At 44.5% G+C, this 27640-nt stretch overlaps 1 protein-coding gene across 3 annotated transcripts in view; it reads right to left on the bottom strand.

Annotated features, from left to right (window-relative positions):
* PHKA1 (phosphorylase kinase regulatory subunit alpha 1) overlaps positions 1–27640 on the bottom strand; it is a 1109231-nt gene that overhangs the window by 620377 nt on the left and 461214 nt on the right. For all 3 annotated transcript variants that reach the window (XM_085630734.1, XM_085630735.1, XM_085630736.1), the window contains exon 13: positions 18192–18270. In XM_085630734.1, the coding sequence (XP_085486860.1) occupies positions 18192–18270 (79 nt within the window). The remainder of the gene's footprint in view (positions 1–18191; positions 18271–27640) is intronic.

The raw sequence follows: 27640 nt of genomic DNA, 5'->3' as shown, positions 1-27640 counted from the left end.
TCGGGACTGCGAGGACCAGGGCGCTTTGCTGCCTGCTGACCTGCCGCACCTGGTTCCTCTTCCCGACTCCTCCCCTCGCATCCATTTAGCGCCTCGCGGCCCCCGCTTCGCGGGAGCCGCTCGCAACCTTGGATTGTGTATTCGCTGCTGGGCCTGACACGGAGATCTTCATTGCTGAATCGGGAGGCAGAGGACATTTTTATTTGCTTTTAGCCACCTCGGGACTGCGAGGACCAGGGCGCTTTGCTGCCTGCTGACCTGCCGCACCTGGTTCCTCTTCCCGACTCCTCCCCTCGCATCCATTTAGCGCCTCGCGGCCCCCGCTTCGCGGGAGCCGCTCGCAACCTTGGATTGTGTATTCGCTGCTGGGCCTGACACGGAGATCTTCGTTGCTGAATCGGGAGGCAGAGGACATTTTTATTTGCTTTTAGCCACCCCGGGACTGCGAGGACCAGGGCGCTTTGCTGCCTGCTGACCTGCCGCACCTGGTTCCTCTTCCCGACTCCTCCCTTTCCTTATATTAGTCGTTCCCTGTCTCGCGTGAGCGGGACGCGTGCGGGGCGTAGTCCGGGGCGAAGCCCGGGCAAAGGGCGGGCCCTCTTAGGCCCTCAGAGACCGAGTGAGGCCGGGCTGGGCCCGGCTATTGATCAGTTGGGTGGGGTACCACTTGTATTTGTATTTGTGTGCGCTTATTGCGTAACAACCAAAAAGGCTATTATGGCTGATACCCCTAGTAGTACCGACGAGGAGAGGTCGAAAGTTATGCTAGCTGGCCCTCTGGACACTTATTTTAAAAAGGCGCTAAGAGTGGATGAATTAGTTAATTGTTTGGACAAAAGGAGATCAGAGCGTCGTCGCTCAATAGAAAGCTTGAAGCTTAGGTCTTCTGATAATTTGTTGCTGCAGGTTCCTTCTCGGTCAAGGGATAGTGGTGGTGCTGTAGTTGATTCTCCTACACCACCGCGTGATCCCTGTTTGCAAAAGGAACCTGCTCTTATCTCAGCTTCTTCACCTCCAGAGTTGCCCATACAGGAGATACTTGTTAGCGTTCATCCCGACCCCCCTACAGATGTAACTAGAAGTGTGCAAGCACTTGGTAAACAGGTTAAGAAGGTCACTAAGCCATTCAAAGTGGCTAAGTCTTTTGGGCCTCCCCCCATTAAAAGAAGATGCAAGAAAGGGGGAGTCTCAGTTAAACCTAAGTATAACTGCTCAGAGTTTGGGAAGCACGAACTGAAAGGTTTAAACTTATCCAAAGGGCCAGGAGTTGAACCAACAACCACTCCTAACCCGGCTCCTCCATTGACCCCTGATGTTTTAGAACCTGATTTGCCTTCCTTAAATCCAGGCTTTACCCCTGTCGTCCCTTTGTTATCTCCCTCCCCCTTGGTTGTTCGCCAGGATGCCCTGGTCCAGGTGATTAAGACCCTCATTTCACCACTAATTGAAGGTTTATTAAGAGTGGAGAAAAAACTCATGGACCTGGAAGCGATAATAAGCATGGAAACCATTCCAATAACAGGGCAGGGGAAGGCGGGTTTTGATAGCGATACCGAAGTTACAGCGGCGGAACCTACTCGCCACAATCACCTCCCCATTCTACCCCAGGACACGGGTGAGCCGTCTAATTTGTTGGCGGTATCTCAGTGTGTGCCTGTGCCTGTGCCGTTGTGTACTCGAGACGATAAGGAGGGTGGGGGGATTAATCTGGTCCCAATCACTCTGCAGGATAGTAGGGAATGCCCTAGTAATGGTTTGCTTACCCCCAAGTACGTGCCCCGAGTTGATCTGCCCCCCGAAGCTGTACCCTTGGTGGTTGTCTTGACGGGGGTTCCGCCTTTACCAGTTGATAAAAGAGAAGGGTTCAGTGAGTTAAAAAACAAAACTATGTTCTGGCTCAATAGTTATAGACCTATTGAGGCGAAATTTAATGGTGAGATTTTACATGTGAGACGTCTCCCTTGGGTGGGCGGTACGACGAAAAACATCGAGGGTGACATCGTGGTAGTAAATTTCAGAGACCCTCGTGTAGTTAAGTATATTTTGGAGTGGCCTCTTGAAATGGGTAGTATTGGCATTGTTCCCCGTGCACTAACCTATTTTTACCCTAGATCATCGGTGTTTCCCCCTTCGGTCCCATCTAAGCATCCCTCCCTATTGCCCATTCCACCAGACACATATAGGCCGAACTACTTATCGGGCCCCTCAAACACCCAACAAATCATTGATCCTTTTGGGTGGCATTACATCCCTCCTAGTTTTAATAGGATCTCTAACAGAGGAGGTGTGAGAGTGAAGCCTTCTAACCCTTTAGTGTTGTCAAACAGGTTTGAAACCTTCTCTAGTCTGGCTGAATGCGATTGAAGATTAAAGCTCCATAGGGGCGGTGGGTGTCCAATAGGATCATCTAGCCTTAAGAACGTTGTTTGCGAGAGGAGTATGGAAGCCCACGGAGCTGTTCCTGTTTTTACAGGACTTACAACTATAAGTGGATTTGCTAGTGGTGGGAACGTATCCACCTCTCTCTCTACCCCCTTGGTTAATAGTACTGTAATCCCCTTGACGATAGACCACCTAGCCCAACCAGAACCCATAGGTATTCAAACCATGCTGGTCATGGACAGGCCTGCAGTATCCCCGCCAGATTTAAAATTGAAAGATAACGAAGGCCTACACCTAGTTTCTTGGAATGTGGCGGGTCTACAAAGAAAGTTGGTCTTGCCTGAATGGAATGTTCTCATCGAGCAATTCGATGTATGCTTATTTCAGGAAACATGGAGTGTCTCCCCTTTATATAAATCGGGATACACCACTTTTTTCATACCAGCTCTGAGTAAGGGTAGGGGTAGACCAGCTGGGGGGTTGCATATATGGATCAAGATTGCTCTGAACCTTAAAATAACCACCCATGTTTCTGGATGTTGTGACATCCAACATATCTCGATTGAGGGGGGAACTAGTAGGATTGATCTATTTAATGTCTATGCAAGAGGTACCATAGGGGACATAAATTCAAGTACCTTATCCACTTTAGATCAGGCATTAGCAACTTGCCCCCCCACTTCTAAAATTATAGTGGGAGGGGATTTTAATTGTACATTCGAACCACTAGATGGTGACGATCCCTTGGGCATAGAGGAAGTGGACTCCAGATGGGGTATCCCGACCCTGTCTTTGCCCACAATCAAGAAATGGTCACCTAGGGTAATACAGATTAATTCCCTCACTGTAGAACATAACCTCAGGGCTCTTAATGGTAGGACCCCCTCCGACCCTGACGGGGCAATGACCTTTAATAGGTTAAGTAGCCCGTCAAGAATCGATTACATCTTATTAGACGTGGAACTATGGTGTGATCTAGTAGATATGGTGGTGACTCCTTCACAGGATAGTGACCATAATCCCCTATGCATGTCGATAAGATGGGGGAGGCGGAACACCATAGAGAGGATATCGCACCCGAAGTCTACTAAGGAGGTGATACCTTTCCAGGGAAATCGAAGACTCAAGTGGGAAAAGGTTCAGTCGCAGACTCATAATTTGATAAAAATCAGGACGTTTGTTGAAGATCTGAGTATAGAAATGGGAGTGTTTGATTCGGACCTAGCGCCTGCACTGGGCATATTTTTTTCCCAGGCGTATAACAGTTTAACGGAGAAAGTTGGGGAATTCTTCCTCCTAAAAGGTAATAACAAGGTCAAGAGTGGCGGTAGGGTTAACAAAATAACTATATCGAATAGTCCCTGGTACACGGCGAAGTGTAAAACTTTAAGAAATGAGATCAGAATTGCCTTGCGTGAAAAGAACCAACCCCGGGTTAGTGTAGCCAGGAAAGATTACGCTAGGGCCTTGGAACAAGCAAAACGTGTATGGGAAGAACAACACTGGCAAGACCTCAAGACAGCTTCCATAGGAAAGAATTCCTCGCTGTTTTGGGACCTGATCAACAAAGCCAGGTTGAATAGCTCTCGCCCTCTAGATAACCATATAACAGGTCAGCAATGGCATTCCCATTTTTCTTCAATTTATGGTGGGCCAGAAAATTCCAATATCCCTATTGGTTATGCCCCTAGTATTCACCCCATGCTCCCGGTCAGGGAACCCTTTTCGACAGCTGAGGTACTGTTAGCTATTAGTCACCTTACTCCTAAGAAAGCAGCAGGCCCTGATGGGATACCTGGTGATCTCCTCATGGAGGCCCCTGAGTTATGGGCCAACCTCATCGCAAAAATAATGAATCTTATCTCCCATGGTTACCCAGTTCCAGCTTCGTGGAAGGGAGCGGAGGTAATCACTGTCTTTAAGAAGGGTGACAGAGACGACCCTGCCAACTATAGACCAATCAGTTTGATTGACGTGCTACAGAAGGTGGTTGGCAGGGTAATTATATCTAGGGTCGGCACTTGGATGGAAGAAATGCATGTGTTGTCACACCTCCAAGCTGGGTTCAGGCAAAAGGTGGGCACGATGGACCAGGTCTTTCGCTTTTCCGCGATCTATTGGAAGTCGGTTACCATTAATAAAGGTAGTTTATACCTGGCTTTCATAGATCTTCGGATGGCCTTTGACCTGGTACCACGTGAGAGGCTGTGGGAGGTTTTGAAGAATATGGGATTTCCTGGCCCCCTCCTAAGTTTAATTGTGCATCTTCACGAAGGGAATTATGCCAGGATCAGGTGGGGTACCCAAGGGGAACTAACCGAAAAGATCCCCGTGAAGAGGGGTGTACGCCAGGGATGTGTCATGGCTCCCACTCTGTTCTCTCTTTTTGTGAATGGAGTGGTGGATTATTTAAGAGAAGAACCGGCTGATGCCCCATCCCTGGCAGGAGTTAAAATCCCCACACTCCTCTTCGCCGACGACACTATTTTAATCTCTAAGTCGCCGTCTGGCTTACAAAAGCTCCTGAACCGATTTAGTGCATTTTGCCTTGATAGAGGACTTACCATCAATACTCTAAAAACTAAGCTCATGGCTCTAGCACCTTCACCTAGATTTAGAAACAACCTCTTACTTAATGGAGAGCCCTTGGAGCAGGTAGAATCATATGACTATTTGGGCATCAGGGTTAATAGTCGCATGAACTGGAAGGATCACTTGGCTAAAATGGTGTTAAATTATAAAAGATCATCTGGGGCGGTTATGAGTGAATATCGTAAATCTAAAAGCAAGCCCCTCTCACCGCTCCTAACCATTTACGAAGGCCAAGTTCTCCCGTCCGCTTTATATGGCTCAGAACTGTGGGGGTTTGAAAACACTGTAGAGCTGGACAGGGCTGAAAACAAGTTTCTGAGAGACGCAGTAGCCCTCCCAGTCTCCACTCCCCTATTTCCTCTAAGGGCTGACATGGGCAGGCGCCCCCTTAAGGATTTAGTGCGCTTACGCCCATTACTTTTCTGGGTTCGTCTGCGCAGGACAAGGGAGCTCCAGGATTATGCTGCTGCCCTAGATGAATTAATCCAGCTAAACACCAATAATAGGGTTAAGTGGCTGAGCAACTTGAAGCGGTTGGTGGTGCTCCTGGGTTTGAGCGACTCATGGGCAAACCAATCACCTCCGCCCAAGTTGGTGATTAAAAAGCTCTACTGGAATCTAGTTCAGCAGGAAACACTTTCTAGTAGTTCTCTGGGCTCACTTACTGAGCGCTTTTTGTCCTTTAAGTGGTCATGGCGCTTCGAACCCTTTTTGGATTACATCGAGCAGCCCCTAGATCGATCTCTTTACCTGAAAGTTAGACTTGGGATCCTCCCAGTAAATGCTTACATCTCGGGGTGGAAAAATAATGTCGGCAAAAGAAGCTCATGTCCTGGCTGTGCAGCCCCTACTGAGTCAGTGGCACATTTCTTTTTTGCTTGCCCGGCATATAGGGTTGCTAGAAGGATTTGGCTAAAACCACTATGCAAGAATTTGGGCGTTAGATGCCATGCATCGGCTTTGCGGATACTTACCACCGATACCTCTTCAATTACCATGGTTTGTGGAGTCGCAAAATTTTTGGGCAATGCTTGGCGCTCCCGCATGAGGTGTTATAAAACCCATTCTGAATCATTTATTAGTTTTGAAGCACTTGTTAGTTAAGAGTACTTGGTTAGGATGCTCATCATCCTGATTTGTGACTGTGCTTACTTTTAATGGTCTAATGCCGACTGTGTTTTATGAACCCTTGCATTGAAATTTTTTAATTGTATTATGTTATTATTAATTGCTCTTTTATGATGAATTTCATCGAATAAAGAATATGTTATATTAATAATCATGGTAAACAAATCTACTGAGAAAAAACCATAGAGTCATGGAACAATGTTTCAGCGAAGATGGCATATCATGCTGGGGTTTACAAATCAGCTTATTCTCAGACGATATCGCGCACTAGTGTACTTGCCTGTGTGTTCGTTTGGGCATTGACTTATGTTGGGCGAGAGGTGAGAAAGTTGAAAACATGATGAATCAAGATGACTCTAAGCTTTGCAAGAATGTCTGCATTGACAGTCAATCGCTGTAAGAGCACATACAAAACCTAATCATTACAATGGTATGTGGTAAAATACTGTACAGAAACATTATAACCTTTTAAGGAAACCTTTACCAAGTGCCATCATTATCACACGTTGCACTCCTCTGCATACTGGTTTATGTTTCTGCTGGATCAATTCATCGCAGAGAGTTAATGCGTAAATCTGACCAAGTGCAGTTTGTCAAGTGGGAAGCGGTTCAGCAACTTACTGACCAGTGTAATGCGCGAATGAGCAGTGATGCATGGTCCTCAGAGGGCAAGCCTCTCCTTCCAACATACCAAAACAGTCATTTGCAAGTAAGAGAAAACTGAGGTGCAGCAAAGAGCTGTGAACTGAGACTGCTTAAAAAAAATACAAATAAAAAGTAACCCAAGATTGATTCCCAAAGGAGAACAGTACACTATACATTACTACTATGCTAGCGGGAACGAAATGCAAAAGAATAGGGATGTGTATGTGTTTTATTACAAAGATAGTGTTTGGTTATAACTGCCTTGTCTCGTTTGAATGAAGAGAAACACAGTGAGATTTCAATGAGACGACTAAACAATACAGAAAGTGCAAGTATATTAAGTTAACTGGACACTGATAGTACTTGTTATTCAATGTTTTATTTATTATACAGAGGCTTTGAATATCAGCGCCTGCCTGCGTCGTCTTGCAGATGTCTTGGTCCTTTATGTTTGAAGATGGAAAACAATTATTTTGGGAAGCAATCAATGTAGATACCGAGTTAGCATATAGATGAAGATTCTACAAAAAGAAGGCAGAGGAATGAAAATTAAAGCAAAAGTCAAAATAACGCTACCTGCTGCGTGCCACCTTCGATGACCCAGACCAGGGGTGACACAGCCGAAACACTCAGGGTCCGAATGGTCACAAATATGTACTATTAGGTAAGCAGCAAAGGACTGATCAGATGAAATACACCCAGGATCGACTCCCCATGCCTGCTTTGCGTTCTTCCTTGTGAGACGATGTGCAGGGCAACCCAAATGGGCACTGAACTCCATTTTGCTGCCATTTCATAAAACGAGGCCACAACCTTGTGTTTTTGCAGGGGTTCTCTACACATGAAAGGTCACAAAGGCAATTACATCTAAAATGCTAAAACGCTAAACGTATTTTTTTTAAATTTTTTATTTTATTTAAGATGCAAACTTCACATAGAAGACACAGTTCAACCAATGCCAGGAAAATAAACTGTACATGAATCAATCGCTGGCCGCACTTGAACCGAACTGAATTTATCCTTGATTCACATTTCTTTATAACTCCCAAAAGCTGAATAAGGAATGGTTGGTAGGTGGAGAAAAATGCTACAAATTAGAACTGAATCCTTCACTTGCCAGGCTGCCAAGCCAAACAATTAACTGTGCCTCAGGTCACTAAGGCTGCACCAAAGTCTTATGTGATTTCCTGCATTAGAATATCCGGAGTGTGCAATATGCTCAATAAATCGAAGTGATGCCAAGTCAAGCTCGAAACGTGAATCTGAAGATGTTTAATGAGAAGTCCCGTGTACAGCTGAGCTGAAATTTGTCCAAAATTAAGTAAATATACTGCCCATGAGAACAATGAGTAGCTATGGCAGAACTCTAAGTCATGCTTCACTAAATGGCAGAGAATTATTGTAATGTAGAAAACTCCCTTAAAATAAATGTCTGCACAACCTTCATCATCTGAGCAGATAGATAACCTCTCTCCTGTGAGTCCCTGCTGACTCCCTGAATCCCCTTCTCCTATAGAATCCAATTTGTACTCTCAGTTCAGTGGACAGATGATGGGGTTCCAAATCCATCATGGCAGACAAGACCATAAAGTGGAGACCCACCCCACCGCTCTTACCTGCAGCAGCCGCCAGCTGCCTCAGTAAAGCATTCATGTAGGGGTTCACCAACAGAACACATTCAAAGTACACCATAGTACTGCTTTGGGATCAGCTAACTCACAACACATGAATGAAGGCAGTAACCCACACCATCCAGACTAACCTATAGCTCAATTCCGCCACTTTTTATTCGATTTCTTCCAAGGTTCGTCCCCAAACCCTTCTCCTCCAACCTGGATCTATCTGGGTATGTACAACGTTCTAGGATGAATAGACCTAGCAAGATTCTATATTTTTGTACAAATTGAAAATTTTAATGCTTTGGGCCAAATAGCTTGTCAAATATGTTAGTACATCTTTTTACCATCAATAATGCCCTCAGAGCACAGAAGAGAACATTGTTCACGGATTTATTTTCTTGAAAATACATACACAAAACTTAAACAAAGCAGACACCATCTTCAAACACAGGAATTACATCTGAAAGATCTTCCAGATTACAGAGAGCTATCAGATAATAGGGCAATGTTGCACTATTTTTGCCTTTTTCAGAGCCAACAATCTTGCGATAAGTTTGTTACTAAAGCGCAATTTAATGACCTTGTGCGCATTTGCCAAAGTAATAACCTGGTTATTAACAACCTTTACAATATGTCTCGGTGATCATGCACAATCAAGCATCCAGTAAAGAGAAAATATTTTATTTAATTTAGCTACATACGCCTACATGACCCCTCAGAGGACAAATGAACACATTTTTTAAAATCATCAAATCCCTTTTTGTTTTGAGATATATATATATTTTTCAAGCTGATAATAAATTTTTTTTTTTTTAAAAAGAGAGATATATATATATATACTAGGCCTGGGCAGCAAATTCCGTTCCGCTCGCGGAATTTGCGGAATTTGCGTAATTTCGCGTTCCGCGGAGAACGCGAAATTGCTCAAAAGTCTGCTTTCCGCGATTTCGCGAAATTTTTGCTTGTTCGCGTTCTCAAAATGCATGTTCGCGAGATATTTCTCCTCGAGCACGCAAACAGCAATTGCGAACAGGAAAAAAGCATCGCGAACAAGCAATTCCGCTTGTTCGCGGAATTTCGGCGTGTTCGCGGAGATTTTTTACCGTTTCGCGGAGATTTGCGTAACGCAATTACGCAAATTCCGCCCACCCCTAATATATACACACACACACGCGCATCAAAACACAGACATACACACACACACAATATATATATACACATATATATGTATGTGTGTATGTATGTATATATATATATATATATCAGCAAACAAAACCTCCAGGCACAGGAGCCCCAGACCCTTCAGGGCGGCCTCAAAACAATGGTCCCGGAGAGACCCATCATAAATCACGGATTTTGAAGTGAAAAAGCGCGCAATAATGCACTTTGCACACAAAGACTCCATCCTGTGACCAAGGCGAATGGTCGCCGAAACGCGTAAGGAATAAGGAGAAGAATTCCTGTTGCGCTGTTGTACCTGCAAATAAAGCTTTACCTCTGGTATTGGGCCTCTCTTGCCTCCGTGATTTATGATGGGTCTCTCCGGGACCATTGTTGTGAGGCCGCCCTGAAGGGTCTGGGGCTCCTGTGCCTGGAGGTTTTGTTTGCTGATGTTGAATCTGGAGCTCGATCCACACATCGCCAGGAACCTACTCAAGGCAATGCTAATTCAGCAAAATCCATGACGATGCTGGAAGGGATTCGGAGCTGGGTGACCCCCGCCTCGATCGTGCCAGGGGACAGGCTTCGTTGCAGGTACTTGAGAAACAAAGCACTGAGCATGAATAATTCAGCACGAGACAGTTTGATAATTATACCCACTATTTACGATGCTGAAAAATAATGAGTAACTTTTAATATGAAGGCAGACGAAGTTTACATGATTCCCTGCAATAAAAATACAACGAGATGCATCATGGGATTAGAAGTGCGAACAGAACTGTCACGTGATTTTGAAGTGAAAAAGCGCGCAATAATGCACTTTGCACACAAAGACTCCATCCTGTGACCAAGGCGAATGGTCGCCGAAACGCGTAAGGAATAAGGAGAAGAAATCCTGTTGCGCTGTTGTACCTGCAAATAAAGCTTTACCTCTGGTATTGGGCCTCTCTTGCCTCCGTGATTTATGATGGGTCTCTCCGGGACCATTGTTGTGAGGCCGCCCTGAAGGGTCTGGGGCTCCTGTGCCTGGAGGTTTTGTTTGCTGATGTTGAATCTGGAGCTCGATCCACACATCGCCAGGAACCTACTCAAGGCAATGCTAATTCAGCAAAATCCATGACGATGCTGGAAGGGATTCGGAGCTGGGTGACCCCCGCCTCGATCGTGCCAGGGGACAGGCTTCGTTGCAGGTACTTGAGAAACAAAGCACTGAGCATGAATAATTCAGCACGAGACAGTTTGATAATTATACCCACTATTTACGATGCTGAAAAATAATGAGTAACTTTTAATATGAAGGCAGACGAAGTTTACATGATTCCCTGCAATAAAAATACAACGAGATGCATCATGGGATTAGAAGTGCGAACAGAACTGTCACGTGATTTTGAAGTGAAAAAGCGCGCAATAATGCACTTTGCACACAAAGACTCCATCCTGTGACCAAGGCGAATGGTCGCCGAAACGCGTAAGGAATAAGGTGAAGAAATCCTGTTGCGCTGTTGTACCTGCAAATAAAGCTTTACCTCTGGTATTGGGCCTCTCTTGCCTCCATGATATATATATATATATATATATATATATGTGTACTCACACAAACACTTATGACTTATTTTGTAATTGGGGAACCCCTTTTTTATTAAAACAAATACATTTTGTTTTTGGGGGAACCACCCCAAATTTCCCTTTTTGTAACCTTACTACCATATTCCCTTACCCATACCCCGCCCCTAAACCATAAAAAACACCCTTACCACCAAATTCCCTTACCCACCTCTAAACCCTAAAAAAATCCTTACAAACCAATTCTTACCCCACCTTGAAAACCCCCTTAGCACTCTACTCCCATACCCACCTCAAAACCTTATAAACAACCTTACTACCCAATTATATTACCCACCCCTACACTCTAAAACACCCTTGCCACTTTATAAGCTTATCCACCCTTAAGCCCTAAAACACCTTTACCTATGCCTATTTTTTGTTACTATTAACTTTGGCGCTGTTTGACGAATCGCCACAAAACGTTCGCAAAAAGTGCTATTTTTTTATTAGTTTGACCATGGAAAGTTTCGGGGTGATCCATCAAGCGGGGGCTGAGAAAAAGGGGGGTCCCAAAACAAGTTTTGTCTATTAATTTTTACATAGTAACTTTAGTTAAAAGTACAACCCAAACCATTGAATGGATTTACACCAAATTTGACAGAAAGCTAGATCTTGGAGTGCTTTTTATGATTTGATGTTCAGTAGTTTTTAAGCAATTAATGCTTTAAAACGCTCGAGTGGAATCAGCCTGTTCTTCAAACGGACAAGTACCATCAAAGGGCATGTTCACCAGGGAGGACTGATCATCACCAGTTGATCGCAGCCACACATGTGAACTTTACCGCATCAGGACCTCCTCAAACGATCCGTGAGAGAACGGGTCAGATATCTTCGGGTACACCAGTGAGCACTTCTGCACACAAAGGGCGTTGGAATAGTGTCCCAACAAACAACTTGGGTTAACTGATCAGGGTGCAAGGCTGGTAGAGGAAAACACTTAAGAACATTTCGAGTATACTCTCTGAGAGTCACTAAGGGAGGTCAGGGTATGAATCTTGTGATGTAGAAAGAAAGGAATGGAAGTCAGCACCAAGGGGTAGCACTTATATATGCTCCGCGCATAATTTCTGTCAGTGTGGGGCTGCACTGCACCACCTGATGGCCTGCTGATGTACTGCTGAAAAGTTTCCCAACCCAGTCTGACGCCTGGGGAATACTTAAAAGATGATGAATTTGCCGCTAGAAGCCTCCATCAGGAATATTGTATAGGTAGAACCGTGGAACTGGCAACCCTTAGCACTGTGGTGGTGAAGACACAAACATTTTCCCCCAGAGGAGTCCATTCTTTGCTTGCAGACAATGCTGATATAAAAGTGCTTTAGCATTTTCTCACCACAGACACCACTAAAGAATCATGTGCTGGACTTACTCTAAGGAAAAGAGCATCTGATTTGGGAGCCCTGTAACATTATTTTCTTTTTGGTAGTTGACAGGTTTAATAAAAGCTGGTATTAGAAAACTGCATTGCTGCTTTGATCAGACTTGCAACTAGCACCGTCATAGGTCTAGCCTAAGGTTTAGAAAGTATAGTCTCAAAGATGACAAATGTTTTATAGGCTGGAGTCACAGTCTCTATGTTAAGATCCCGAGGTGTTTTGTTTGCTATCATTTACTGAAGAAATTCTACAAGATGGAGAATCTGGAGACATGGCAGAGAGGTCACCAAGGCCTGTATCAGATGAGGATGGAGGGCTGATGGAGGGAGGTGTGCCAGTATCGTCTGTCCATTGAATGTCTAGTATGATAGTCCTCCTTCCTCTTTTTCTCGGAAGAGTCCCTCGGAGGAGGAGCATGCTGGCCACATATTTATCCTTATGACATCAATATGAAGCAGAAGGAGGCAGCATAGAAGCGGTATCCCCTTTGGGAGGCAGAGTTGGCACAGTCATCCTCCGCAGAAGGAGCCAAAAGGGTGGTCTTTGACGTAAAGCGGCTAAGGTCAGACTCCCATCTTATGTAGGTCCTTATTCAATCTTGGCTAGTAAGATCACCATCTTTCTCAATTTATTCAGAATCACTGTTGTGCCTGCCATTAGATGCTCTCTGATCATTCAAGTGTGAAAGCGTCAAGTCAATTAATTGATGACATAGATATAACTCTTAATGTGACATTCGTCTGGGTCAAATGTCTACTTTTCATAATGTCATCTAAGAACACATACAGACATATAGATGAAATAATGTAGTATGAATTGACGTCCTTATATGTTCATAAGTAAACATCTGGGACACACACCTCGATGCATATAATCTATGTCAGACATTCCTAAACTTATGTCAGAAATTCCAATTTCTGATAAGATTTTGTATATAGGGACTACCACTTGACCCCTTATCAGAAAATGTCCTTCGCCCAGATTATTGTCTGTGATTCTACCAAAGACGCTCTCACCTACTGCCAGTAAACCTCGCAGATGCTACTTCTCGCCTGAAGCCGATAAAGCAAAGTCCCGTAGCAAGACAAAACCGCTACTGCAGCGTGTGTTTTCCCTCTGTGGGGAACATTGTCTTCATGCGTCCGTGGATAAAGACAGCCTCTGATGTCAACAAAGTATGCAGTGTGTCTCTTCTCACGAGGAAACTCTAGACTGCAACTTGCTCTGCCTTCCATGCTCTCATAGTATAGCACATAGAAGTAGAGATTAGGGTGTTAATTTCTAGACGGCATTCTAACAATGTTGGAATTGGTCAGTTTATTATGTTTATTTATAACTTGTCTTCTTGCTGTTTGTATCATATTATGTGTTTGTTGTTTTAGATGTATGGAGAAACAGATTTTTCCTGTAGTAATACGTTCTTTCGACTGTTCATTCTTCTTAGTACAGTGTATGATATACTGTGAATGATGAAATAAGGCTTTCTACTGTTACCCCGGTGCCCCTGAACCCTTTATGGGATTGTTAATAACCCAAAAGCAACACTTCTGGTTAAACTACACATTAAATAGTGTTCTGGGGGCTACAATAACCTGTCTTCTACATTCATCGCTGGTGCACTGAACTAAGTTTATCTATGTCACTTGTGGGTAGGAAAACACGTCTTATAGAGCTATGCCAAAGTTGTAGCTTATGCAACATCAGTAGGCTGTAGCAAAGGAAGGACACTGAAGATTTGTCAACAGCTTCTTATTTTCTTGCTGGGAGTTGGAGTAACACCACTCTGAGCCAACTAGGCAAGAGGAGGCTCTCCTGTCACATTAGTAGCACCAGACAAATGGCCAGACATTATCAAAGAGGAACCACCAGATGATAATGGGGAGATCTGATATATCAATGGTGACCTTCTCTGCACCGAATGTTACACCGTAGAACAGCTTGACATTGAATGCCTTGACAGTGACTGGGAGCTGGAGAGCTGGTGACATACGGACTGGCTTGAGGTTCCAAAGTGGCAAACAGACCTGGTCACACTAGGAGCTAAAAAGGATGCTCTTGGTCCCTTGCACCTCTAGAAGAGGGGGGACCTTGAGGTAGATTTGCCTATTTCTCCCTGTTTCACCCTGTACCCAAGGCACCCATAGGGCATCTTAAGACAGATATTACACTTTGTTATTGTGTGAGAATCAGAGAGCGCCAATAAAATATTGTGTTTATCCTTCCATGACTTCTTACTTCCACACAAAGGTCATTGATCAAAGACAGCATGCATGACGCTTGCTGGAGATGTGCAAAGATGAACAAGGTACTTACCTTCTTTTCTGGTAGAGACTATCTAACTGGAGATTCCTCCTCTTGTGAATTTCCTCAAGTACTAGGCTGGATCGGGAAACCTTTGCTACCAATCCCCTTGTGTGCCGGCAGGTGGCGTTGTGCAGCTTGGTGTCAGATCCATCCCGCCTCGAATAGAACTTTGGGCACACAAATATGTGCCATATCACCCGCAGACGTCAGTTCCTTTCTGATCTCTATCATCATCAGATGCCATGCCACTAAAATCAGAATATGGCAGTATGAAGACTTCCAGATTTGGAATCTTATTAATGGACTGATTGAGAAGAGGGAGGATCGGTGAAGAATCTGAGGTTAGTTAGAGTCTCTACCAGAAAAGACGCCACCAAAGTTAAATGACTTGTTCTTCTGATAGAGACTTCTAACTGCAGATTCCTCAAAGCAGTTCCCACCCAGGAGAAGGGTCTGTGGAATGGCTCTGACCAGGAAGTCCTGCAGGACAGATTGAGCAAAGTGCTTGTCCCATCAGGTCTGGCTGTTCAGGCAGTAGTACTTCATGACAGTATAGAAGGGCGCCCACGTAACTGGCTGGCAACCCTTTCGGTTTACACTTTGATTTAACTGGCTGGCAAATGTCCAGAATTGGCACAACACATGCTAGCTGTTCGGAACTGCACACCCATCTGGTAGATGCTTGTGTCATTAGGCCCTACGGGGTCGGGTGCTGAAGCAGGAAGTCAGGATCCCCGGAGCAGGTCTGCTTACCACGAAGCAAGATGCTGGCTTTGCCCAGGTGCCCACCAGCTAATGCCTCAAAGAAGGGTAGCAGAGACTCTTGGTTGGTTTGCCCTGCAATAAAGATCTCAGTGAGAGAACTGTTTTTTAGTTCTGTGGTAGGAAGACTGAGGTCTAGAACCACCATTGCTTTCCTAGTAAACTGTCGCGGAGGAGGCGGACTCCTCAATTACCAAGACTGAATGTGGGAAAACAAGATCAATGTCTGTAGAGATGTCTAGGTCCTGACATTTTGTAAGTCATCTAAAAGGTTGCCATCTTCTTTAGGTTCACCATAGGTGTTTTCACCTGCGTTGTTGTCATCGTGAGAAGAATACATCTCTGAGTTTGAATGAGCATATTGGCGCTATCTCGGAGGTAGAAAATGGCGTTCAGAATCTGATAAAACTATCAGCTATACTTCAGGCGTAAGTGCCATCTGTACCAGCGTTAGGGCTCGAGGTGGCAGCATTGGTCATGGTTGTTGTACCCAAGTCGGTGGGCCCGTGCTCGCGAAGGGATTGGCCTCGAATCAAAAGAGTGGTGGAGTCAGTGTTGTAAATTGATCCGCTGACGGTGACACAACTAGAGGCTACGTTGAATCCTTGGGGAACAAAGGCATGCCAAAATGGTATAAATGGCCTGCTTTAGCTCTCGAAGTTGTTGTGGCATTGCCAATGGCCAGGAGGGTCAGGGATCAGGATCAACGTCGCAATTGGCTCCAAAGTGGGAGAGTGACTCCATAGGCTAGAGGTGCCTAGGGCATTGCACAATTCCAAAAGGTAGGAGTGGGCAAAATGGTTGAGATCCAAGCCTGGACCTCTTGTGCATTTTGATTTCTTCGACCTACCTGAACTTCGAATACAATCTGTCACAGGAGCTGCCTAAGGAGTGAGAAGAGGAGTTTTGCTCCGTGAACAAGGACACCCTAGCGATTAATTTTTGTGCAGAACTCACATGCGGCACAGTTGTATTTGGCTATAGGACACCACAGACCAATGTTGTGGGTGTCAGTCACGGACATTTGTCAGTGACAATCCAGACACGGCTTAAACCCTTAAGGTTTAGGGAAAGACATGTCTGAAGCCAGTTTTGGCGGAGCTGCGGATCAGTACATGTTAAGAAAGAAGCTCAGAGACTGTCAGCAGATAGAGGTGGTGCATAAATAGGGGCCGTGTCGTAATATCAAAGGTGGGACGAAGGAGACGCGGCGCCTCATGGCCCCACTTGCCAACGCATAGGGGATGGCCAGTGACAGTTTCCGTATCCAGTTTTGGGGAATTCACAAGGTGAGGAATCGACGCTTGGAAGTCTCAATCAGAATGACACTTCAGGAAACAGAAAAAAAGCAATGACGGTAAAAAAAAAAAGGACCTTGACAGAAGTATAAAGTTCTCAAATGACATCAAGTGAAGCTAAAACAAAAACCGCCAATTACAAAATTTCAGCCAAAAAGAGAGGCTACAGTGCTTGGGGATCATTCTATTACCAACCCGAAAAACATACTGCCTCACAGACCCTCCACCGCATGATCGGAAGGCTCCCTGGCTCTTGAACTCTTAAAGGTGCAAGGTTTTATTTGCCACGGTTTTTGATTTGGCACGGTTTATGCTCAGCCTATTGAAGCTACCTTTGCCATAGTTTTTCAGTTCTTAAATAGGGAGTATTTCAGTAGTGTGTACAGCCAAATGTAAAATACTATTTGGTTTTTAACAACAAAACAAAGTGAGCGATCGTAGAAATGTTTACTATTTTTATGCATTTTTAAATACTTCTATTTAATTTGTTTATGGATATCAGAGATGATCGCAAAGATAGAAAAAGTAAGAATTTATGCCCATAAATCAAATCAATCGCATAACACCCCCTTTGACTTTTTGGGCCACATCCCACGGGCTACTTGCAATGAAATGTGTTGAGGAAAATGATTACTGCCCAAGATATTATGGTAAATAAATAGGATGAAAATAGGCAATTCAAATAAAACTGAGATCCAAAAAGGCAGCTTGTCCCCAGGGCCTATGCATAAACTGAATCACATCATCACAGGGAGTCTGTTTTAGCATTGCAGAATAACCTTCTGTAAATATTTAAAAACTAAATAAGAGGAAACACTTTTGGATTGAGGCATGGCGAGACTCCTCAAGAGCATATCATGCTCTTTTTTGACATCATCTAGTTTGTTCCCATCCATCAAATTAATACAGAAGCCAACAGTTAAAAATAATAAAAGCATTATAATACATATTTATAATGTTAATCAAATCCACCTTAACCTTTTGTAAGATTACAAGTGACTATAGAGAGTCACGAGATAGGTGCCAAATTTAGAGAAGCTCAAGCTCCGCTATGGTGTTCTTGGAACATTTTCTACAACCCTTTCGGTTTACACTTTGTTTTAATGGAAAACAATACAAAACAATACTGACTTTAAATTATTCACGTAATCTTTTTTCAGCATAAGGATTACGATATACTTTAAAATGACATCCCAACAATAGATTGGCATTGACTCTACCTTACTTTTCATCCACCAAAGAGAAAATGAAAAAATGCCCACACACATACTACTTTTATGAGCTTCATCAAAGTAAGGAGTGTGACATTCTTTACTCACCTTGAACTACTACATCTGGCTTTGGAACAGTAGAAAACCGACGACTCAGAGGATCTACTTCACCTGGTGCCAAGAAACCCTGTAAACAATAGAGAGAAATGGTACTGATTATCAGCCCTCAATTTCCATTACTGATGTATTACCAACCCACAGAAAGACTGAATGAGACTGCTCACATCTAACTGATAAACTAGGCTGGCGAGAGAAGGCAGCAAAGAGAGGCAGAAAGAAAGAGTGTGAGACCGAGTAGACCATTACAACAGTGTGGGCAAACTAAACTACAACGTTTTCACAATTTAAGTGCTGTTCAAATCCGTATGTAGACACCAGAATTTCTTTCCTTTAATGTTTGGGTTAGGGATATCAAAATAATTACTTCTGCAAGTATTGCCTACACAATACTAGGGGCCTAAATTCACAAAAATTGTTTTTCAATTAAAGGTATTTTGATATGTTAAAATACAGCATGCTCGCTGATTGTTATGGGCATCTCTCATAATGATCTATCTGGAATTAAGTTCTGAAACACATTACAATTTTACTGTACAAGCCAAAACATTAGCTAATTCAATCCTGTTGAACTGAAATGCCCTAAAGTACATTAAGAACATTTAGAATACCATAATCCCACAAAGGCTGAATAAAACATTACTTAATGCTAATGTATCTCAAAAGTAGTTGCTTTAAGGGGACTAGCATCAATTCAATAGTGGTGTTTTGTAACAATACATATATTGTCACTTGCAATAGGATCCTGACAGTACTGACATCCATTGTATTTGGAGGCCAATATGGTTATCATATATACTGCAAAAACATATCTAAAGGCAAACAGAAGAAGACAGGACCTCTTGAGGGAGAGAAAACTACATGTCTAAGTATGTTAATTGTCACAACCTAATAACAAATGGTTTCTAGAAAACACGTATGCCCAATGCATTTCCATTGTGGCCCATGAACAAAAGTTATGTTGTGACCTGTGTGTCAATAAAAGAACAAATCGTATAGCCAAGTTATTTACTGTGACCATTACATAAAAAAATTGAGAAGATTAGAAAATTAAAAATAGGGCTAAAAGGATCTAAAAGGGGGACCTTAGCCAGTAAAATAATTACTGCAGTAGAAGAAGGAGGAAGGTGAGGCATTTAGGGAGGCCGTCTTCCAGTATTAATCACATGACCACAAATGAGGCAGCAGAGAAGGAAACCATCTGAATGATCTGGGAATATTCCGAACTGTGGAAGGGTGCAATTTCCCAAAGATGGTGAAGGTAACATGCCATACGTTTTTGTCTATTATTCTGGACAGACAGAGAAACTGTCTGAGAAATTGAATGTGCTAACTTGTGCATGGTATGGTATAGGTATGAAGAGTTCCATCAATCTACCTTCAACTGTCTAGACAGATATTCCTATTCTGTTTGCAATTTGGACCCAAGCTATGACTCATGATTTGATCAACAACATAGTTCCAAAACTTTCTCATGTCTTCCTTTGATATTAACATTATGGTATCTTCTTAAAATAATCACTATCTGAAGTGCAGGAAGACACTATTAACACCTGGCAAAAAAATATGCAAAAACTGTGACATATTGCTTCTCCCTTAGGGGATACAACCCAGGATGAAAATAACTTTGTGACTTTCAGGCCGAAAAGGATCAGATATTAAATGGCTTTCTCATGAACATGACTGACTACATGTGGCATCTCAAAACCTATGAAGTTCAACCTCATGACAGTGCATGGATGGTAGGAGGTCAGAGTCCAAGATCCTGAATAGTCTAGGCAGAAGATCATCAGTGGTGCATTCTACTTCGTAATGATACCTAGCCTTGATTACTCTTAACAGCCCATTATATTAGCAGGGGAGACAGATGTGGGTGGGGATTATGCCCTAATAAGAGACTTACAAGAGTCAGAGATAGTGGTGGTAGGTGAACGTCAGGTAGTTTGTTTCAACAGAATCGCTTAAGTCTGCTTCATTTGCTTTCCTTAAGACCAACTTCTAAACAAACCAGAGAGCAATTCCAAATTTTAATATTCTATTATGGTATACAATAGGGTAGTGGAAATGATCTCTCACTGAAAATAAACGAGCATTGGCATAGCCAATAGGTCTCGCCTTTGGGACCTGCCGATTTACATACAAGCAGCAACAAAAGGGAATGATCTGAACTAGCGCCAAATAGGAGAGTCGCTTGCTCAACTTGGGATGAATACCAGTGGGCCGAGGCACAGAGTGAAACAGGAACGTAGTGGCGGAAGGGATGCACTATCAGAAGCGCAGGCATAAATCTTTGCATGCTGATGATAGTGTAGCAGGAAGTTAAAGGCAGCTGTGCCTGTGCGGGTCACGTATTTTAAAGCAGCTGGGGGCAGGAACTAGACTGCTGAATGGAGACTGTATTCTGTAAACTTATGTTATACGTTTTTATACTCCGTATCTCAACCAGGGGATACTACCCCAGCTCTAGAAGCCTTGCAGAAGTAGCGCTGACGGTGTGAATCCTGCCAGATATCTCGGATGATAAGTTGCTGAATCACATGTGAAGCCCCAGGCAGGGGTGGGCGTGTCAAATAAATGCACTGATGGAACTGCAGCTTCCTGCCCTGCTGTAATCTGATTAGCTGTGCACAGGTGCATCTGCGGAGCTGTCTGACAGGCTGCTCCACGCTCGGGGCGCTCACTCTGCGAAAGCCCGATGGCGCACACCAAAGCAAAGGGCTCGCGAGTGACACTTTTGTTTATTATATGTTCCTCTTTATTTAGCTGAAATCTAACTGAACAAGGATAGGGCGGTTTGACTTTTTGACCAGTCTCTAACCTCAATTGACAATAGTGCTTTATTAGTTAGGGTATTTTTTATAGTTTTGTTATTAAGGTCAATATTACACTCTGTGCAAGGCAGCGCGTGCTGAGTTGCTCCCAGCGCAGTCAGGTGCACTCACTCGAGCCATGAACAGGTCGAAGCACATCGGGAAGATTCGCAAGCGGGTGGAGGAGGCCAAGAACCAGAGGAACCGGCTGGCCAAGTTGGACTTACGCCACAACGAGAGCGTGCGGCTGGCCACCCACGCGCTGTTGGACGGGGGCGCCGAGGCCTACCGCCGGGCGCTGCAGGAGGAGGGCGAGGTGGACTTCCTGTCCCCTGCCGAGGACGCCTACATCGCAGACAACACCAGGGGCCCCTGCTATAGCGACGGCCCGGGGGCGTGAGGAACATGCGCGGGGGCGGCCGACGTCCTTTCCGTGGGCACCCGCTAACCCATGAACAACTCGGAGAAGGGCAGCGAGCCAGCGCTGCTGCACCAGTACAGGCGGACTAGAAGCCCTACCTGAAGAACAAGTCCTCCACAACCGTCTACTTCCAGGGCGACAAGGCCAACAGCCTACGAGAGATCGTCCGCTGCTTTATCCATAGGACTACCCAGGCACTGCTGCTCTCACGCTGCGTGGGCGTGTGCGCACAGCGCGCACTGCACGACATAAAAACACACAGGCATACTTTGGTGTACACACCAACCAGTATCTGCTGCTTCTTATGCTGTGCAGGTGTCTGCGCACACCACACGACATGCATATACATGTTTAAAAAAAGAAAAACAAAGGTGGCGCAGATAAAGTGCACAAAATAGCTTGTTCCTTCAAACCTACACATGCAAGCCCGGAAGTGGTGCGCATCACGGCGTAAGCGAAAGCGCCGCGTTTGCCCATCTGTTTCAAATTAATGTGACCGCGAGATGCGGCGCGATAATTGGAAACATATGGCGCTCATACCCGCTCCCGAGGACCCTAGGCCACAGAACAGAGAAGGCGGGACATGCAACCCCCTTGGGTCAATTGCATGCTGTCTTTCTTATAAAGACAGCACATATAGTCCAATAGCAAGTGATAAAAAAAAAGCACTCGCACGAGCGTGTGTTTTGAATTTAAAAGCCCTTACAAAATGCCTCGCAGAGCAGTGCATGCGCGCTGGCTCAGGCGAGATCTAAAAAGAGAAAGGATTCAGGTGACCCTTTTCCTTGGGCGAGAGGGTGAGGCAGTCACTAGAGAGGGTTTAGAAGTGAATCAACTGCCAAATTATAATTAGTCCATTTCGTAAAGTGAGGTTGTTCCTTTCAGTTAATATTAAGGTGAGACGTCCATAGACTCAAGGAGCTAAACAAGGTTGCTCAGTTGCCATGTCTTTGACATCTCTAATCCCTTAGGGAATCAGGGGCATGTAAAGACCTGAAAAGGGCCTGGCACATGAACTAGACCATGATTGGTAGATTAAAATATAAAGAATGCCTCAATCTTGATCAAAGCCAGTTAAAAAAGTCCTGTATAGAACATTATGCCAATAGAATTGGCACTAGCAAAAATGGTTCTCAGGAATTGTTTAAAATCCTAGCTGAATACTCAAATAATAGTCAATTACAAGTCATTATATCTACTTTCCAGAAGCCAGCTAACTCCTTCTCTTCTTTTTTATGCTACAGAGTTAATTAATTTATCAACACTTTAGAAACTCTGTCTTACGGATTGTCATCCATGTTGACCTGATGCATTAATCTGAATGATAAAATCAGTTAAATCTAGATCTCCAGAAGATCCTTGTTCAGCCACTATATTCCATTTGATCGCCTCTCATATCAGTTAAGTTTTCGGTCAGCTGAAAAATTCTCCCTTCAATACTGGTGTAGTTTCTCTTGAATTAAAAATATGAATGTTGCTCCATTATTAAAAAAAATCTTCTTAGGACCCGTCTGTTCATCCTATTTCAGTCCTTAATTTATAACCAAAGTGGCAGATAAAGTAATGAATTAACAGTTTATGCCATTTCTTCGTCTGCATGGGACCCAAAAAGAGAACTACCGGAGAAAGGCAGATTTAAAATTCTTGCCTGCGCTTCCGGTTTCAAGGCCGTCAATCTAAGCCAGGATGATCTTCTGGCTGTGACTCCATGTGCATATTCATGCGCTGCCAGTGTTGCCCCGTCTGCCGCTGCACTTATGATCTGGTTAGAAACCAGACTCCCCTCATGCAAAATCTCTTCAAAGTCCCGTCTGTCCTCTGATGGAACTTTGTCAATGAACCTCTGCAGAGAGTCCCATAATGACCTATCATAGCGCCCCAGAAGCGCCGAGGCACTCGCCACCTTAAGGCTTGAGGATGCTGAGCCGCAAACTTTCCTCCCCCAGGAGTCTTGTGTTTTACTGTCCTTATCTGGTGGTACCGTTGAAGATCCCGCTACTGCATGTGTCTTCCTGGCAGCGGCGGTGATGACAGAGTCCGGTGGAGGATCCGATTTAAGGAATAGAGGATCCTCCGGAGCTGGACGGTACTTTTTTAGAATTCTCGCCGGCGCCGTTTTGGTGGTTGCTGGTGTGAGAAAGATATCCATTACCGGTTGTAGCAAACCGGGGACTAACGGCAATAAAGGGCGTGACACTGTGCGTTCATGAAGAGTTTCAAAAATTATGGATGAAGTTGTCTCCTGAACCGGCATAGGGATATTTAATTTTGTAGCTCCTCTACACAACACTTCTTGAAACGTAGAAATATCATCTACCGGAGATACCCGAGAGGGTGGCGTCTCCGAGAGTGTCGGTGAATAATCCCTTTTGGATGATCTGGAAGAAGGGGAGGTAGAAGGGGTCCTACGGCGCCTTCTCTCTGATCTGGTCGACTCTCTTCTGCGGGAGGGAGACCTGGATCGCCTTCTTGGTGCTCGAGAGTGACTTCGGGATTCTCTTTCTCGAGATCTTGATCTGATCGGTGTCGCTGGGAATACCACGCCCCTTATTCTTGTTAGCGATGCCTTTATTGCGTCTGGCATAGCAGGGTCCTGAGGCATCTCCCTTACGGGACTTTGAGGTACAGCATTGTCCTCCTCCTGCGAACTTTCTCTTGCAGGTACTGGAGATTGATGCACAAGCTCTGGTGATTCTGATCTTGAACCTGAGCCCTCTGATCCTGAAGGCGAGATAGATATGAGACGCGGTGATTCAGGAGTCGTATATATCAGTCTATGAGGAGATTTCCGCCTTGAGACTGGTCGAATCGTGAGGCGAATATGTGACACCTCCTGCGTACCCTCAACAGAGGGCTGCCTCGACGGTGATAGGCCTATCACCGGAGATCTTTGACTCGAATCTTCGAGGCTCCGAGCTTCTTGTCTCGACGTCGAGATTATCTTCGACGGAGGCTTCATGTACCTCACCAAAGCTTTGGAGACCTGTGAGGACGGAGGCACCTGCCTCGACGTCGACTCCGACGGAGGCACCTGCCTCGACGTCGACTCCGACGGAGGCCTTTGCCTCGACGTCGACTCCGACGGAGGCCTCTGCCTCGACGTCGACTCCGACGGAGGCCTCTGCCTCGACGTCGACTCCGACGGAGGCCTCTGCCTCGACGTCGACTCCGACGGAGGCTCCTGCCTCGACGTCGGCCCTGACGGAGGCGTCTGCCTCGACGTCACTCCTGACGGAGACTTCTGTCTCGACGTCGAATGCTCCGACGACGTCGAAAGCCTCTTCGCCGTCGAACGATGTTTCCTCGACGGCGATCTTGATCTTGACGGCGATCTTGGTCTCGACGTCGACTGTGGAGATCGTCTACGTACTTCTTGCGACGTCGAATGATGTCTCGCCGACCTCGACGTCGAACGATGTCTTTCTTTCGACGACGAACGATATCTCTGTGCAGACGTCGATCGATCTTTTCTTGACGTCGACAGATGCTTTCTCGACGTTGGACTATGGCGCCGAGTCCTCGACGCCGAGCTTTTAGACGCCGTCGACGTCGAACGCATCCGCTTCGACGCTGAATCTAAAGTCGACGACGATTTTCTCTTTGCAGCATGACTTCCCCTTGACTCCTCACCTCTCAGCGACGATCCCGCCGCTGGAGTCTTCGATGCCGAGCCCGACGTCGATGGGGAGCAAACAGGGACCAACTGCTTCGACGTCGACCGTTCTGCTAGGCCATACAGCCTAATCCTCTCCCTCTCCTTTAAAGTCCTTTTGGAAAGGTCTTCACAATGATGGCATGTTGCTGGAGAGTGAGAGCCCGGCAGACAGATAATACACACCTCATGTGTGTCTGAAGCCGCCTTCTTTTTTCCACAAGATGGACATGGAACAAATAAAGAAGGCATTTTTCTGACAAAATAGCAAAAAAGTCAGTCAGAAAATCACAGGATACAGACTTCCTCAAAGAAGTTCTAAGAAGAAGTCCAAAAAATCTTAAAGTAGTAATAATTCTTGACTAAAGAGTCAAAAAAGAAGAGAGCTGAATTCCAGGGTCCTGACTGAAGGAGCCGGAAAGAACAACTGACCTAACTGTCACCCCTGAGGCATGATGGGATATGGAAGTCAGGGCTGCCTTAAAGGCACGGTGCCAGTTTTTACCTGTACAGGGCTTTTTAGTCTCTATGGTATTATATTGCAATGCAGCCTGCAGGCTGGCAATGTGTTGTACATCTGTGTTTTTCCACAGTTTGTTCTCTTTATTTTTTGCTTTCTCATGAGTGTTTACCTCATTAAAAAAAAAAAAAAAAAAAAGAGATTTAGGTGTATTGTTATACCTTTATATATATATATATATATATATATATATATGTGTGTTATTGGATGTGTATATTTACATTGCCTAGCCTTTTATGGGAGCTGCATTTGCTTGGAAAAAATGATATATGTTTATACATATACAGAGCTGTATATATGTATGTTTTTTACATATATAATTTTATTATTTCCGGGGTCCCCGCACATGGGCGGGAATATTCAGTGCTTATGACTATTGATGAGGATCCCCTGGAAGAGAAGCAGCTCTTCCACTCCCCCCCCCAGCCAGGTTTCACCCATGGATTGGTAGTGAAGTTACTTTGATTGCAGTTGTAAATGAGCTATGACTGATACTTGACAAGGATTGTGTAGCTGCACTACTGCTGTAGCTGTTCTACTTGACCTCTCCACCACCTTCAACACAGTCTGTCATTCTCAGCTGTTAAGAAGGCTAGCAGAACTTGGGATCAGAGGTATTGCACTGCAATGGTTAAGCAGCTTCCTGGTGGGCAGGAACAACACAGTCATCATTTCATCTTTAAGGTCACCTACTCAGCCCATTACTTGCTGGTTCCCTCAGGGGTTGACTCTGAGTCACTTTTCAATCTATATGCATCACTACTCACAAAACTGAGCACTTACCATCTTTCATGCATGTACTACACAGATAACACTCAGACTGGTCTGCAAATTGACTGCAACAGAGACTCTGCTCATGCAAATTTCAATCGGGCCTGAAAGCAGTGGAAGACTGGTTGACTACCAACTGTTTAAGGTTGAATACTAACATGAGGTCCTTATAGTAGGTGGCCCTCCCTCTTTATGGTCCAATCATTGGTGGAAGTCTGAACTCTGACCATGTCCTACGCCAGCATGCGCTGTCAGGAACCTTGGATTCATCTTTGATGGCATTGACATTTTCCCAACAGAAAAAGTCAAGACATCCTGCTTTCGTCAATTAAAGATTTTCAGAAATATTTTGCCTTACCTTCCTTTGTCAGTTCATTTGCCAATCATTCAGGCATGTGTGCACTCTAGGTTACACTACATCAACAACTTCAGTTGGCACACAGCTGTGTGGATCAATTATTGCTTGACCCATCACACTTTACTCTCATTTCCAATCATCTGTATTTGTTCCTTCCAGTGCGGAAGTGTATCACCTCTTGGCCCTGCGTTAATTTCTCAATTACTTTCATGGTGTTCTCCCTCAAGAATACTGCAACCTTCTTCAGCCCTGCTGCTAAAAATCCCTAAGTTCAAGAAAACCCATCAGGAGGGAAAATGCTTAGCTTTTCAAGAGACTTCTAGGTGCAATTCCCTTCCCCATCATTTATGTAGCAAGACTAAGTATCTAAGTTCAGGAAACAACTGAAAACATGGTTGTTTCCTCAGTGAATCTCTGTTATAATGCACCTTTCTCTGCCCCTTTTAGCACCAGGAAATCGTTGAGTATTTACATGCGCTACACAACCTTAAATAAAATGAAGATTATGATGATTCACAAGATGACCAGGAAAAGGGGGATAAAGCTCTTTTCATGCCTCATTGTGGAATGAATATCTAGGTGCTTTGAAGGGATCTTTGCATTCTCCTAATTGTCTAACTGCTGACAGAAGGTCTTCTCCATACTTTATACATGAAATATGGGGATTAACATCCATATTGCCTGGAGCGGAGATGGATCTGATTCCGGTGACCTCTTTTATTACTCAGAAGTGCTAGTCGTATATGATGGAGATTGTGCCAGGAGCCTCAATGATGTTGGCCCTCCATTCCATATCATCATCATCTTTATTCGGCAAATGCTGCCATAAAAGTTCACATAAATACAAATGACATAAAAACTTTAAAAGCAGTAAAACCAATAAAATAAAACCGCCGTCATAAGGTCAT

This window comes from Triturus cristatus, chromosome 10, assembly GCF_964204655.1.
Source record: "Triturus cristatus chromosome 10, aTriCri1.1, whole genome shotgun sequence".
NCBI lineage: Eukaryota > Metazoa > Chordata > Amphibia > Caudata > Salamandridae > Triturus > Triturus cristatus.
This window is presented reverse-complemented; position numbering and strand designations above follow the sequence as displayed.